This window comes from Chenopodium quinoa, unplaced genomic scaffold (genome assembly GCF_001683475.1).
Source record: "Chenopodium quinoa cultivar QQ74 unplaced genomic scaffold, ASM168347v1, whole genome shotgun sequence".
Taxonomy (NCBI): Eukaryota; Viridiplantae; Streptophyta; class Magnoliopsida; order Caryophyllales; family Amaranthaceae; genus Chenopodium; species Chenopodium quinoa.
In genome coordinates this window covers 2270858-2288109 of record NW_018744626.1, presented here as the reverse complement: position 1 = coordinate 2288109, position 17252 = coordinate 2270858, and the positions used below count along the sequence as shown (strand labels likewise).

The 17252-nt window shown below is 34.1% G+C and overlaps 1 protein-coding gene across 1 annotated transcript; it reads left to right on the top strand.

Moving 5' to 3' along the window:
- The first annotated feature begins 16112 nt into the window (after positions 1–16112).
- LOC110700880 (putative F-box protein At3g24700) lies at positions 16113–17252 on the top strand. The gene has a single exon (XM_021878463.1). It carries the CDS (start codon positions 16113–16115, stop codon positions 17250–17252), a length of 1140 nt encoding a protein of 379 aa, XP_021734155.1.

Sequence of the window (17252 nt, the reverse complement as noted above, 5' to 3'; positions counted from 1 at the left end):
TAATCACGCTTAATAAGATAATTAATAATCTTTTTTAGGGGTGTAACCTTCACCTCGTGAACGGTTTACAAGTTCCTAAAACTTGTTTGCGACTCTTTTGCTTTATCTTCTTTCCCTTTGGACGCCACCATACTTTAGTGTATGATCACAGTGGGGTTCAAGTTAGGGGTAATGCTTGAAATATTCCCTACAGTAATATCTCTATATTCGGTGAGATTCTTATCAAGAACCAGGGTTTATAACTTACGGAATCGTTCTTGGTTATGCCCGAAATGTTGGAAATGTTTAGCGGAAGTAGTAGTGGGCAATTGGTTTTAGTATTTGGTGAATTGGAAATGAAGATGATGTAAATAATGTGTTTGTATTGCATGGGAATGAATTACATTGCATGACTACACCTATTTCTATTTATAGTGAGTGTATGTCGGTTATTTCCACCGCCATATACAACTCCTCTACTCTAGATTTTTCTAGTGACTTAGTTAGGACTTTCTTCTAGGCTTTGATTTTTCCTTAGATATTTTCATATGCCTATTCTAGAACATTACAAAATATCTAATAACTAGTTACTTCAAGAATTTTCTAGATTATCTTTTTTAACACGAAATCGATGATACCTGCAGATCCTGCTGTGTACTTTAATGTATTCACAATGCCTTTGAATTTTGACAACGAGATTTATTGGCTTGGAAGTGTTAACAGTAACAACACAACAAAATTGACGCATTTTCTGTGTTTCGATCTTGAAAAAGAGGCTTTTACTAGCATGAAATGTCCTGACATCGAGGTCGTGGCCGAGGAGCGGTATCTCAAGAGATGCTCGGCAGTATTGGATAATTCATTTGCAGTTTTGGACTGCTATGATGGACCTAATGGAGTACATGGTAGTGTATGGAAGGGAGTTAAGTCCAGTTCCGGTTCGGGTTTTAGTTGGTCTAAACAACATAAATTGGATGTTACAAATAATGTTCCTCGGCCCAGGGGTTTTTCGCGTCATAAGGTTGAGATGTGGTTTCGTAACTTACCTAAGGGATCGATTTCGGATGACGATGTCAAAAATCATGAGGATGAATTGAGGGCGCTCTTTGGTGCTAATTGGCTGAGGATGAAGTTTCTTGATAGGTATGTGGAAAGCTTAGTACTCTTGCTTGAAGGAACTAAATATTGAGTGATCAAGCAAGTAAGTGGTTACAACTTACAAATTGGTATTTGAAAGGTTCAACTCTAAGCTACTTTTCGTTAATAATGCTGTTTTCTTCTCAATTAGGACTTCATTTAGGAGCTTATTAGTGCTTATATTCTTCGCTTTCAATTGATTTTTAGACATTTTTTTCCCTCTTTTTAGTAGTAGAGTAGTAGTAATTGTTGCTGTTATTTAGTAGCAATTATATTTTGTAAAGATAGCACAAAATAAACAAGTTCTTAGTAGATGGGTCGCTTCCGATCAATGTATGGTTGAGCTGTTTGTAAGTTTTTTTTTCCATGTTTTCTATTTTTTTCATGAATATTGATTACATACTCTTTCTAATTTTTTTTTTATCTACTGAATGTGATCAATTAGTATTATATACTCCTGGAGTACAATGGATCATGGTACTCCTTACAAATATGTTTGAGTTATTTTGCGTACATTTTTTGTTATTTTGCTTAAATGTTGTGTTATTTACTTATTTTGTTACAACAATATGTTATTTACTTATTTACTTCAGCCTCCATTCATGCTATTTTTAATTTATAAAATAACAAGTACTTATTTATAAATAACATGTATATAAATTGAAATAATAATAAGTTTTACATCAAAATAACATTAGCAGCTTTGAGTTTAAAGAAAATCGAACACTTCAAGAGGTACTAAATTTCTTGACATGAACACATTTGAACCCTTAAATGGCTTCAAATCAATTAATTTCTAAGAAACCCAGAAAATTGGAAGAAGAAAAGAGGAGAGAGAAAGTGTCTTTGATTTAGAATTGAAGTAGTGAGAGGAAGAGAGAGAGAGAGAGAGAGAGAGAGAGAGAGAGAGAGTGAGAGGTTGATTTTTGGGAAACCCAGAAAATTGGATGAAGAAGGGAAGAGAATGTGTGTGATTTTGAGTTGGAGTAGCTGAGAGAGGAAGAGAGAGTATGGGAGGAAGATGACTGAGAAAAAAGGCAAAATTACATACATTTATTTAAAAATAACATATATAAAAATTGAAATAATAAGAAGTTAATATCAAAATAACATGAATTTATAAAATCTGGAGTACCATGTGCACGGTACTCCAGGAGTAAGATAGAAATAATAATATGCGTGTATGTCATACTTGGAAATTTAAGTGTAGGATGTAATTGGTGAATTGGTCGGGCATGAAATGTTTAGGCGTAATGAAAGTTAGATGTGGACACTTAGTCTTTTAGACAATGTGAAGCAAGGCGTCTGAACAATTTTGAAAATTAGATGTGGACATTTGAGGCAAGGGTCAAATTCCAATCAGCTTTTGGTAGAATTGGGGTTCCGTTAATTAGGTGTCGGCGTATCGGGTTGAGTTCAAGTTCATTATAGATCGGGTACAAATTCGAGTTGAAGCATTGCTCAAACCCAAAATTAATAATTTGTACAAATTAAACAAAAGTGTTGGTTTAGGTTGGTTACAAACAAAATCAATTGTTGGAATTTGATTGGTATCGGAGAGAATATTTAACATCCAAAAACTTTTACATTTTTGGTCAATTAAATAAATTTAGCTGACCCTAGTGCACCAGGGCAATAAACCAAAATTTGGGTCAAATAGACTAAGGTCTCAAGTGATTCTTATAAGTGTTCTTAAAAAAAAAAAAAAAAAGAAAAAAACTGATGCTTATAAGTTTTAATAAAAAAAATAAAATTTGCCCATATATACTAGAAAATCCAAGTTATAGTATAACACTGTCGGTATGTTTATCAAGCATTACTCGTAAGCGGTTTCCGTCCAATTAAACCACCCCAATAAAATAAAGTGCCAAACTTTGGTCAAATAACTATTGACTCCATTACTTAAAAGGGTGTTTGGTAAATGGGAATTGAGGGTGGGAATGAGAATTTTAATCCCAAATAAAACAAAATCTCTTATTTGTAAAATGGGATTGGGAATAAATGGGGTGAATTCCCATCATTTTATTACCTACGGAGGGTAGGTAATAAATGGGTGGGAATGAGAATAAGTGAGAATTGACATTTTTGCCATTAATGAACAAAATAGAAGAGAAATATTAGTAATGGTAATTTTGTATTTTTGTTATTTATTTCTCATCTATTTCCCATCCACTACCCAAACAAAGTATTGTCATATTTTTCTATATTCCCAAGAATCCTAACCATCAATTCCCAATCTCATTCCCACATTTTAATCCCTAAACTCTCGTTCTCACGTTCCAATCGCCCCGAAATACTCAAATGAATGAAATACCTAGTACTCCCAAAAAAAAAAAAAAAAAGCCTAGTTCTCCAAGAGTATCAACTCTACCGCTCATCATCTCTTTGGCTTAATTATGAGTTGAATGGCCGAATTGAGTTGAATGGAGGGGGAATTCTCACGGGACGACAATTTGCCGGCGGAATTATTGTTGGAGATCTTGACATGGCTACCTTCAAAAACCCTTTTAAAATTCAAGTCTGTTTGTAAAACCTGGTGTTCTTTCATTGACTCCTCCAATTTCATTTCTTTGCATCTTAATCGTTACAACAAAAATCCCCAAAAATTAGGTCATCATCTGATAGCAATTGAAAGATCTGTAGGCGAGGGATGTAAATTCACAATTCGTAATAGTGACAAATTGACTACGATTGCAGATCTTGTTGAATTTCCTGAAACACATTCAATTTCTGGAAACTGTAATGGATTGATTTTGTTGAGATACAATAGGAAAGCCGTTCGATTGTGGAACCCTTGTATAAGAAAATCATTGTTTATTCCCCATTGTTTATGCGTGTTGTTCTGTTGCCTATGCTTTTGGATTTTCCCGTTCTAGTAATGATTATAAGGTGCTTGCCATTAAGACTTGTATTCGTAGGTTTAATGATGATGCTTGGATTGCTGTATACTCATTCACTGATCACCTTTGGAGGGAAAAACCGAATCCGGTCAGTAAGTCAGGTTGGGCTGTATCGGGGTTTAGGAGTGAAGGAGGGTTAGTTTGTTGTGGAGGGGTTGTATATTGGATTAATAGAAGTCATAAAGCTAATGCGAAACTCTACTTGTATAACTTTGATGTTGAAGAATTTAGTGTTATGCAACTGCCTGATGCTGTGAAAGAAGGCGCTAATAGGTTTATTTTTGCTCATGGTGAGTCCTTGGGTGTTTTAATGATGTCATCTGAAAGTAGCTGCATATGGGTTTTGGAAAAGGATGGCGGAGATAATCCATGGAGGCTGTGGTTTAAGGGAGATCCGAATTTAGATGCTCCCAAAGTGTTTGATTGTTCAAGTATTGTCTATGGTTAAAAGAGCAATACGTTTTTGTTGTTCAACACTCACAATCACGTCACGATGTCTTATAACATTGCAAGCAACCAAATAAGAACTATGATGAGTAGCTGGATATTTTTCCAGAAGTATGTAGAAAGCTTGGTTTTGCACAAAGGTTTTGATGAGACTCTCACATCTTTCCTATGAAATTGATGAAGGGTTGATAATGGCTGATTCTGGAAGGTCACAGCAGGTAATACTTGTTCTTAATCATGTGATTTTTTTTTGCACTTACATCTTCTAAAATTTGTAAAGTACACATTGCGATATATTAATTGTGTTTTGTTATGCTTTAAAATGAATTGTTTAGGAAGACTTGCTTTGTTGTTCTATATAGAGATTTCTTGAACTTGTTCTTATAAAGATCTTATAACCTTTTATCACATATACCTGATGATGGTGTAGTTAATGTGTAAACCTAATAAAGAAATAAGGTTAATAAAGTGGATACATCCTCTGGTATACTATACATCAACCATCAATGAAGGTAGTTTTTTTCATTAGGTAGTTTTTTTTTTTTTGCAAAATCTCCGCTTTATAAGGTAGTTTTTTACAATAATATATCCACTGGAATATCGTTGAAATACATAGTTCTTTAATAAAATATTAGGTTCCTAAAACAAATTTTTGCATTATTGGTAATTAAATCTACTTAAGCTTCAAATGGAACTGATGAAGACTGACTATTAAACAGATTATTTTCATGTGATTAGTATGGCAAGTCTTAAGGAGTTTAGGGTGTAATATTTGTTGAAATATGAAATAACATAGTGATCTATCTTGTTTCTAACACAATCATATAGTGATTGTTGTTATTATATACTAAGTATACAAGGGTTGTTGGCATTTAGCTTTGAATTTCATGTACATGATACAATACTATTATCTGTTGCAGTCTGGTGGATGTGGCATTAATATTAAGTGGTAACTTTTAGGGCTCTGTACTTTTTATTTTTTGTTTATTTATAGTGTTGGCAGGGGTAATGATGACGATGATGTGACATAAGGTAATATGGTAATTAGTTTGTCATCATTTGTGTCTATTCTTGTCGTGAAAATTAGGTTGGTAACTTGGTGTTAGCATTCTCAATGTAAATTAGATCCTAATTAGTAGAATTGAACGTGGGAGGTTTGTGCTGAAAAATCAATACCAAATTCTGAGTCAATGCTAGTGACATGCTAAGTATGATCTTCACCCATCAGTCTTCACTCTGGAGTCTTGATCACCCACCTAGCACATAGTGCTTTGGAGTATTACGAGTGAATGAAAACCCCTGGTGTATCTTAGATTAACAGTTTTTATATATGATCTTAATTATTTGCGGATTTTGTCTTAAGCTTTGATTCTGTTGAAACTCCCAAGTTCTAAACATGTTTATCTCCATACCAAAATAAGAAACGTGAAAATAGCAACACTTTACCACAATAAGCAGATCCCAAATGTTTCCAAAATAGTCTAGTAGTCAAAACAAGGAACTGGAAGAGGAAGCATCTGGTGAATACTTTTAGGTAGACATGTAAAACCATGAAGTTTTGGAGGAAGGTCTGTCAGGGTTGCCAGTGAAATTTTCAAATGTGTGTGTGTTAAACATGAAGTTTTCTAGACTGTAATTGATTCCTTAGATTACATTTCTGTGAATTGTAAAATTAAAGTAAACAATTGTAACACACATCTGCTTGCCATTGCATGTTTAAGCTGTGCGTGATGTGCATAGGAAAGCTGCTCATATTATGAATAATCTATAATTCATATTTTCATACTTTTTTTTTTCTTTGCACTATTTTGGACCGATGCCTATATAGAAGCCAACCTGAGACTTTGAGAGGATGATACAAGACTGTAGAACCCCTGCATGGGAAAGTCCTTGCTACTTCCTCATTGTCTTTTTCATTCACTGGTATTCAGATAATTATACAGTTGTTTCCTTTGGGGTTTCAGTTGTGTCAATGTAATTTATCTACTAAATAGTGATATGTGGAGCATCAAATTCTGATAGGATAAATGTTATTGATTAGCATGAATAGCATCTATAAAATGGTGTTGGGTACTTATTCTTACAATTCTTTGATGATACCTAATGTATTTAGAACCAAGGGACACATCTTTTCTCCAATTTACTCTGATGTCAAAAAGTATAAGCTTTGTGAAACTGCCAGTCGCTGCAAAAGATATTAGAGTCAGGTCTAAAACTTCTTCCTCTGTGAGTCATTAGTAGTTTTCACCTTGTCTTCTTAAGGAGCCTTCATACAGGTTGATAAAAAGGAGGATGGAGAGGATCAACGGGGATATATGGTCTACCTAGAGATTATAGGTGATTGCTAGTTTCTTCCATACACTTTTTTTTTCCCATAAAGATTACAATTAAGTGGATTCATGGGGAAACAGAATTCTTTAGTAGATATCTTTGCGCACTGAAAGCAACATATTGCAAATCTGTGGACTATAAGCCTTGTACAGTTGTTTGTTCAAGTGCTAATGTTATTTTTGGTATGACATAAGCTGTAATAGTTGTGCTTTGCTATCAGATTTTGGTTGTTACATTTGTCATTTAATATCTGCATTTTGTCCATTATCAACTGTCAATTTGTCATAGACCTTTTTTTTTTTAAAGAAATTGCCATACTGTAAAATTTGATACTGACTGGATTACTTGTTCTTTACAGAGATGCATACTATTAGCGCCCATTGCCTGAAGTTGCTAAATGCTCAGTTTAATTTTCTGTTGGTACTGCCGCTCTACCATGGTGTAATATGCTGGTGCGTGCCTAAGCCCACATGTGAGACTGTGAATGTATGCCTAAAGCTCACATGTAACTGATGTAAGAGCTAAGAGTCATATTTTGGCTGATGTATTTATAGCCTGTATCAGTTCAGTCCTAGTACATGCAAGACTGTTAATTAGTACTCAGTACAAAATATATGTTGTTAATGTAATTTATAAGTACACTACAAAATATACTGGTCTGTTTTATATGTATATCAGGTGTGCTATTCAGGGACAATTCTCCATAGCTTTTGTTCAACCTACTTGTTTTTCATGGCCTTATGATTTATGATTAAGAGGATAAAGGCATAACAGGTCTTGTTAGATTCACATCCATTAAGTCATTACCAAATACAATACAAAATACTCCGTATTAAGATTAATCTGATTGAATTTCTTCCAACAGAATGCATGATTTCCATTTTCACTTTTTTTTTTTTAATACTTCCTCCGTTTTTATTTAGTTGACGCGTTTGATTTAGGTACATATATTAAGGAGATGAGAGAGAGTGAGAGAGAATAATAAAACAAGTGGGGTTGCTTGTGAATGCAAGGTAAAAAACTTACCCCAAAATAAAATGTGTCAACTAAAAAAAAAACTTCCTAAAAAGAAATACGTGTCAATTAAAAAGAAAACAGAGGTAGTAATACTTTCTCTTACATAATTTACTAGATTAGATCCTATTTAACTTTTTCGAAATTATATTCATATAAAAATTACCATTAAACATTGCATACATGTTTTTTTTATGCATTAAACTCAATTGCTTCAAACTTAATGCATGCTAGAATTAATTATTGGTCAAGTTAAGGTTGTTGCAACTTGCAAGTCGAGTGAAAGGAGAGTTAAACTTTTATCGGGCCAAAGTAAATCATTGATTAAATGGCTAATAATGAGAGAACCAATGAAAAGTAAAATACATGCAAATACAAATTATATATGCAATATTTTCCTAATACTACGTACTATAAATTTGGGCTTACATTTTTCTTGTAAGTTATAATACATATTGACCTTATCCTCTAAAAACTCTTTTAATTTTGTTCCGATCTAAACCGACAATTTTTATATCAATTTTACTATAATGGAGGTGTTAAAAACTAATTTCACTAACCGATTTAATTTGATCCAAAAAAACCCAATATAGAGTTTGATTCCTATGGAATAAGAAAGACAAATGATCAGATCTAAATTGGATCTTACTGAAATAGTAGATCCAAATCTCTTTTTAATAAGTAGATTTGGATTCACATGAAACTTTTTACACCTTCAAAAAATATTAATAATTTTTTTTTTTTCAAAAAAAATTTGATGATTAAAAATATTATCAATATGGAGAGTTGTTAAAAGTTGACCCGACCCGAAATAACGACTCAAAACCGATTATTAACCCACACATATTAACCCGAAAAAATGGTGACCCGAACCCGACCTGACACCAACAATAGACCCGAGTTGACCCGAGTGTGTGAGACCCGAACGCGAACATGAACTGACCTGGAGATGACTCGACCCGAATGTAACTCGTAATTTATTGACCTGAACCGAACCCAGCTTGAACCGGAATTGACCCAAACTCGTTTTAACACGCCAAAACCCGAATTTAACCCGACTAGTTACTAACCTGATCTGAATTCAACTCGACATGTTCTTAACCTGACCCAAATTTAACCCAACCTGTTACTAATAAATCGACCCGAAATCAACCCGACTTGTTATGGATCACCTGACCTAAATTCAACCCGACTTGTTATTGACCAGACCTATTACTAACCAGACCCAAAAATTCAACCCGATCTGTTACTAACCCGAATCGAAATCAACACGACTTGTTATTGACCTGACCTAAATTCAACCCAAATTGTTCCTGACCCGATTTCAAATCACCTTAAATGCAATTTAGACCACCTTAGCTTATTATTGTTTATCAAAGCATTTTGTCAAGGGAGACCAAGTTGGTTTAGGCTAGCAAAAGAAAGGAGCATCATTCTCAAATTTAAGAGTTAATATAGTATACATTTGTTGTATGGTCAAAGGAGATAATTATCTTCCTAAATTATAAACTATAGTTTCTTAGTATGTATTTCGCTATACATATTATAGTCAAAGGAAATAATTAGATTGATAAAAATGATAATTATCTATTTATAGTTAGTTGAACCCAAATATGACCTGACTTGGAGATGACCCGACCTGAGTGATTGTAACCTACAAATTATTAACTTGAACATAACCTGACCTGAATCCGAGAATGACCAAACCTGATTATAACCCGCAAATTATTGACTTGAACTGAACTCGACTTGAACCCGAGAATGACCCAACTTGATTATAACCCGCAAATTATTGACTTGAACCGAACCCGACTCAAACCCGAGAATGAACCGACCTGATTATAACCCTCAAATTATTGACTTAAACCGAACCCGACTCAAACCAGAGAATGACCCGACCTGATTATAACCCTCAAATTATTGACTTAAACCGAACCGTGAATAAAATTTTTCGAAATGTTTACCACGGACCCTAATACCCTTCGGGAGTCCAATTGACTGGGTGGAACTATCGAATTTGCCTTTAAACAACCAATTTACCGATTTACAACTTGCACCAATTTCATCAAGACAAGCCTACCACGAACTTTTATGTCAACAAATAATGATCATATATGGTTCCAAATGGCATTATACGACCCCGAGATGTATCCCCTAAAATCTCAAGTCTTTTCGTCAACGGGCCCCGAAAACTCCAAAATTTCTCAAAATGCGTGTGAATATTAGACTTCAATTTTGGAATTTTTTGATTTTTTTTTTGCCCGGAAATAAAAATTGCAGAAATGTTTACCGTGGTCCCTCATACCCTCCAAGATTCCAGTTTGGAAGGTGGAACCATCTAATTTGCCTTTAAACGACCTATTTAACGGTTTACAACTTGCACCGATTTCAATAACTCAAGCCTACCACGAACATTTATGACAACAAATAATGATCATATATGGTACTAAACGGCATTATATGACCCCGTGATATATCCCATATAATTTCAAGACTTTTCGAAACCGGACCCCGAAATCTCTAAAATTTCTCAAAAAGTGTAGATATTAGCCTTCAATTTTGGAATTTTTTGGCTTTTTTCGCCCGGAAATAAAAATTGGCGAAATGTTTACCATGGTCCCTTATACCCTCTGTGAGTCCAATTTGTCGGTGGAACCATCCATTTTTCCTTTAAACGGCTAATTTACCGAATTACAACTTTCACCGATTTCATTAATTCAAGCCTACCACGAACATTTAAGACAACATATATATAATGATCATATATGGTTCCCAACGGTATTATATGACCCCGAGATGTATCCCCTAAAATCTCAAGCCTTCTCAAGACCGGGCCCCGAAATTTCAAAAATTTGTCAAAAAGCGTGGATATTAGCCTTCAATTTTGGAATTTTTTGACTTTTATTCGCCCGAAAATAAAAATTTCCGAAATGTTTACCATGGTCCCTAATACCCTCCGGGAGTCCAATTGGGTGGATGAAATCATCCAATTTGCCTTTAAACGGCCAATTTAACGGTTTACAACTTACGTCGATTTCATTAACTCAAGTCTACCACAAACATTTATGACAACATACTATGATCATATATGGTTCCAAACTGCATTATATGACTCCGAGATGTATCCCTTATAATCTAAAGGCTTTTTGACATCGGGCCCCGTAACCTCCAAAATTTCTCAAAAAAGTGGATCGGATAAGTGTTAATTTTTGGAAATTTTTTACTTTTTTTCGCCCGAAAAATAAAAATTTCCGAAATGTTTACAATGGTCACTAATTTAATATACTCCAGGAGTCCAATTGGGTGGGTGGGACCATACAATTTGCCTTTAAACGACCAATTTACCGGTATACAACTTGCACCAATTTCGTTAACTCAAGCCTACCACGAACATTTATGACAACAAATAATGATCATATATGGTTCCAAACAGTATTATATGACCCCAAGATATATCCCCTAGAATTTCAAGAGTTTTCGACAACGGGCCTCGAAATCTCCAAAATTTCTCAAAAAGTGTGGAAATTAGCCTTTAATTTTGGAATTTTTTGACTTTTTTCGCCTGAAAATAAAAATTGCCGAAATATTTACCATGGTTCCTTATACCCTCTGGGAGTCCAATTGGGTCGGTGGAACCATCCACTTTAATTTCCTTTAAACGACCAATTTACCGAATTACAACTTTCACCGAATTCATTAATTCAAGCCTTCCATGAACATTTAAGACAACATATAGTGATCATATATGGTTCCCAACGGAATTATTTGACTCCAAGGTGTATCCCCTAAAATCTCACGCCTTTTCTACACCGGGCCCTGAAATTTCAAAAATTTGTCAAAAAGTGTGGATATTAGCCTTCAATTTTAGAATTTTTTGACTTTTATTCGCCCTGAAATAAAAATTGGCGAAATATTTTCCATGGTCCCTAATACCCTCTGGGAGTCCAATTGGGTGGGTGGAATCATCCAATTTGTCTTTAAACGGCCAATTTATCGGTTTACAACTTGCATCGATTTCATTCACTCAAGCCTACCACGAACATTTATGACAACATATAATGAAATTTTTTGGTTCCAAACGACATTATATGACATCGATATATATCTCTTAAATCTTATTTTTTTTCGACACCGGGACATGAAACCTTCGAAATTTCTAAAAAACCATGGATATTAGCCTTCAAAATTGGAATTTTTTGACTTTTTTTCTCACGGAAAAAAAAAATTGTCGAAATTTTTACCATGGTCCCTAATACTCCTCGGGATTCCAATTGGGTGGGTGGAACCATCCAATTTTCCTTTAAACGACCAATTTACCGGCTTACAATCTGCACCGATTTCATTATCTCAATCCTACCACGAACATTGATGAAAACAAATAATGATCATATATGGGTTCAAAAGACATTATATGACCACGAGATGTATTTCCTAGAATTTCAAGACTTTTAGACCCAGGGCCCTTAAGACTCCAAAATTTCTCAAAAAGCCTTCAATTTTTAGATTTTTTGGCTTTTTTTCGCCTGGAAATAAAAATTGCCGAAATGTTTACCATGGTCCCTAATATCCTTCGAGAGTCCAATTGGGTCGGTGGAACTAACCAATTTGCCTTCAAACGACCGATTTACCGATTTACAACTTGCACCGATTTCATTAATTCAAGCCTACCACGAACATTTATGACAACATATAATGATTATATATGGTTCCAAATGGAATTATATGACCCCGAGATGTATCCCCTAAAATCTCGAGTCTTTTCGTCACCGGTCCCCCAAACCTCCAAAATTTCTCAAAAAGCGTGAATATTAGACTTCAATTAATTTTGGAATTTTTTTTATTTTTTTTCACCCGAAAATAAAATTTGACGAAATGTTTACCGTGGTCCCTCATACCCTCCGAGATTCCAATTGGGTGGGTGGAACCATCCAATTTTCCTTTAAACGACCAATTTACCGGTTTACAACTTGCACTGATTTCAATAACTCAAGCCTACCACGAACATTTATGACAAAAAATAATGATCATATATGGTACTAAACGACATTATATGACCCCGTGATATATCCCCTATAATTTAAAGACTTTTCGAAACCGGGCCCCGAAACCTCTAAAATTTCTCAAAAAGTGTGGATATTAGCTTCAATTTTGAATTTTTTTGACTTTTTCGCCCGGAAATAAAAATTGTCAAATTGTTTACCATGGTCCCTAATATCACCCGGGAGTCCAATTGGGGGGATAGAACCATCCAGTTTGCCTTTAATCGTCCAATTTACCGGTATACAACTTGTACCGATTTCATAAACTCAAGCCTGCCACAAACATTTATGACAACATATAATGATTATATATGATTTCAAACGACATTATATGACCCCGAGGTGTAATCCTTAAATTTTCGAGGCTTATCGACACCAGGCTTCAAAATCTCCAAATTTTCTCAAAAAGCGTAGTTATTAGGTTTCAATATTGGAATTTTTCGACTTTTTTCGCCCAAAAATAAAAATTGCTGAAATGTTTAACATGATCACTAATACCCTCCGCGAGTTCAATTGGGTGGGTGGGACCATCCAATTTTCCTTTAAACGGCCAATTCACTGATTTACAACTTCCACCGATTTCAATAACTCAAGCCTACCACGAACATTTATGACAACATATAATGATAATTTATGGTTCCAAACGACATTATATAATCCCGAAATGTATTCCCTAAAATCTCAGGCTTTTCGACACCGTGACCTGAAACCTCAAAAATTTCTCAAAAACGTGGATATAAGCTTTCAATTTTTGAAAATTTTGACTATTTTTCTCCTGAAATAAAATTTCTGAATGTTTACCATGGTCCGTAATACCCTTCGGTAATCCAATTCGGTGGGTGGAACCATCCTATTTGCCTTTAAACGACCAATTTACTAGTTTACAACTTGCACCGATATCATTAACTCAAGCTTATCACGAACATTTATGACAACAAATAATAATCATATATGGTTCCAAACGACATTATATGACCCTGAGATATATTCCCTAGAATCTCAAGACTTTTCGATACCGGGCCCTTAAACCTCCAAAATTTCTCAAAAAGCGTGGATAATTAGCCTTTATTTTTGGAATTTTTAGACTTTTTTCGCCTAGAAAAATAATTGTCGGAATATTTACCATGATCCCTAATACCATTTAGGAGTCCAATTAGGTTGGTGGAACCATCCAATTTGCGTTTATACGACCTATTTATCGATTTATAAATTGCACCGATTTCATTAAATCTAGCCAACCACGAACATTTATGACAACATAAAATGATCAGATATGGTTCCAAACGTCATTATATGAACCCGAGATGTATTTCCTAAAATCTTAAGTCTTTTCGACACCGTGTCCCGAAACCTCCAAAATTTCTCAAAAAGCGTGGAAATAAGTCTTCAATTTTGCAATTTTTTTGACTATTTCGGCCGGAAATAAATATTACCGAAATTTTTACTATGGTTCCTAATACCCTCTAGAAGTCCAATAGGGTTGGTTGAACTATCCAATTTGCCTTTAAACGGCAAATTTACCGGTTTATTACAACCTGCATCGATTTCATTAAATCAAGCCTACGACGAACATTTATGACATAATAATATATTGATTATAACATTAAATCAAGGCTACAAACGACATTATATGACCCCGAGATGTATCCCCTAGAATTTCAAGACTTTTCGACACCGGGCTCCGACCTCCAAAATTTCTCAAAAAGCGTGGATATTAGCCTTCAATTTTGTAATTTTTGACTTTTATTAGCCCGAAAATAAAAATTTCCGAAATGTTTACCATGATCCCTAATACCTTCCAGGAGTCCCATTGGGTGGTGGAACCATCCCATTTGCCTTTAAACGATCAATTTACCGGTTTATAATTTTTTATGTTATTTTTTTGCTAATGTTATTTTTTGCTAATTTCGATCTCAATTCGGTCTCTTAAGCACTAAAATGGCCCCTAAAACTTTAACCGAAGGTTTTTTTTTGACATGTAAATCAATGTAAAAGTTGAATTGGGCTGCAATTTACAATTTATACGAACTTTTGGGCTGCAAATAGCAAAAAAAAATTAAAAAATTAAATGCCTGCAATTTGCAAAATACGAACTTTTAATAGTTACAATTTGTAAATTTTCCTACATCAAAAGATAATATTATAACTATCTAAAACATTGGGAGAACTCCCTTATACTACCTCCGTTAACTATTATGTGCAACAAAGGGGTACCCCTCCGTCTCTTTTTTACATTCTTGTTTGTAAATTACACGGGAATTAAGGAATTAAGACTAAAACAAATAACAATAAAACAAAACACAATGGGAAGTACAAAACTTTAAATGATGTATTTGAGTAAAACAAAGATAGATTAATATTAAATGATGCCATGTCATCAATCCTTTGTAAAAAAAAAAGGACCAATAACATGTTCTTATGGGAAAATTTAAAACCAATCATATTCATCTAAATTTAGGCACAAGAATGGTAAATTTTTATAGGGGGAAAATAAGGGTGAGAATAGAAAAGTAAGAGTGCACATTAATTACAAAACACAAAAAGAGGAATAATTTGAGATATTTGGAAAAAAAATACTTACTAAAAAAAAGGAGGAATGTAATTTTAGAATACCCAAAAAGGAAAGCAAAAATGTAAAAAAGGGATGGAGGGAGTATTATTTATAAGACATAAAATACTCCCTCCGTTTTTTTTATATGCATCACTTGGGAATGCACATAGTTTTAGGAGATAAATATAATATTGTGAGTGGGTGAATAAATTATTATAATAAAAGTATGATGGAGACCATGAAAGAAAAAGTATGTGAGAGAGAATAAATATTTTATTATTTAAGTGAGGACATAGAAGAGAGAGAAATGATAAAATAATTTGAGTGGGGTTTAAAGTAAGAGAGAGAAATAATAAAATATATTATAACTTTACTAAATATAGAAGTGATGCATATAAAAAAAAACACCCATAAAAGGAAAGTGATGCATATAAAAAAAAAACGGAGGGAGTATTCCTTTGTTGCACATAATAATTAACGGGGTAGTATATATATTAGATTAGGTTGGGATTACCCCAATCAATTGATCTTGTATGGACCTGATCTGCAATAAATTATTGTAGATTTAAAATTTGACCCTTTCAAATAATATAATCACAGTGTCGATGATAAAATCAAATTTTTAGATGATATAATTATCTTTTTGTGAGTCATATCAATTGGTCTCTCTTCAATTCATCAATCACAGTCTCAGTTTAGCCTAATTTGATTACAATGGCCGAATCAAAGATAATATCCGACGACGAATTACCGGATTTACCGACGGAATTGTGTAGGGAGATCTTATCCAGGCTGCCGGCAAAAACCCTAATGAGATTCAGGTGTGTTTGCAAAACCTGGTGTTCATTAATTGATTCCTCTGATTTCATTCCTTTTCATCTTCAAATTTACAACAACAATCGCAGTCAAACTTATTTGTTAGCCGCAGATTGGGGTAAGAGATATAGCATTCATAGCAGTGACACACTTGGGAAAATTGACGTGCTTGTCAAAATTCCTGACTATTGCTTTGTCTTAGGTAGTTGTTATGGGTTGATTTTGATCAGATACTTTAGTGTTAATATTATTGGTTTGTATAATCCCTTTATTCGAAAGTTATGGTTGATTCCATCTTGGCCTTTTATTTCTATAAAACATAATTTCTTACATTATTGGCTGGGTTTTGTTCCGTCTATGAATGATTATAAGCTGCTTGCTATCGGGTTTATTAAGTCTACCGAGTATTCAATTGCGGTTTATTCTCTCAATGACCACCTTTGGAGGATTAAAGATAGGTTGGATGTCCACATTCAAGGGATTTTAAGTTTCTATCTTGGGAATGTTATTCATTTAAAAGGTTCTATGTACTGTATAGGATTTGATTGGTACAGCTCTGATCCTGCTTCTGGCTTACAGACTCATCTTGCATCGTTTGATTTTGATTTGGAGGAATTTGGCTTTGTAGAGTTGCCTGATGCTGCGAAACAAAATAAGGTTAAATTTAATTTTGTACTTGGTGAGTCAATAGCAGTTTTCAGTATGTCATCTGAGCATACCTGCATATGGGTTTTGATAGAGGTTGGTGGACAGAAATCATGGCAGTTGTGGTATAATGGAGATTCAAATTTGACAGCTCTTCAGTTTTTTAAAAGTAGTACTTTTACAAAGATTTTCCATGTTGAGGAGAATACATTTTTCGTACAGAGAAGTCCTAACTTGTATTCTTATAATTTTAGAAGTCATCTTATACAACATTTGAATATTGATGGGTGTAAATCTCTTGAGACTTTTGTGGAGAGCTTAGTATTGCACAAGGGAAACCAAGGGAAGAATCTTTCCCATGAAACTGATTTTATTCAAATTAATGGCGAATAA

Bases quoted from the DNA above. Each gene is read 5' to 3' on its own strand.
- LOC110700880 (XM_021878463.1), top strand. From the start codon at position 16,113: ATGGCCGAATCAAAGATAATATCCGACGACGAATTACCGGATTTACCG.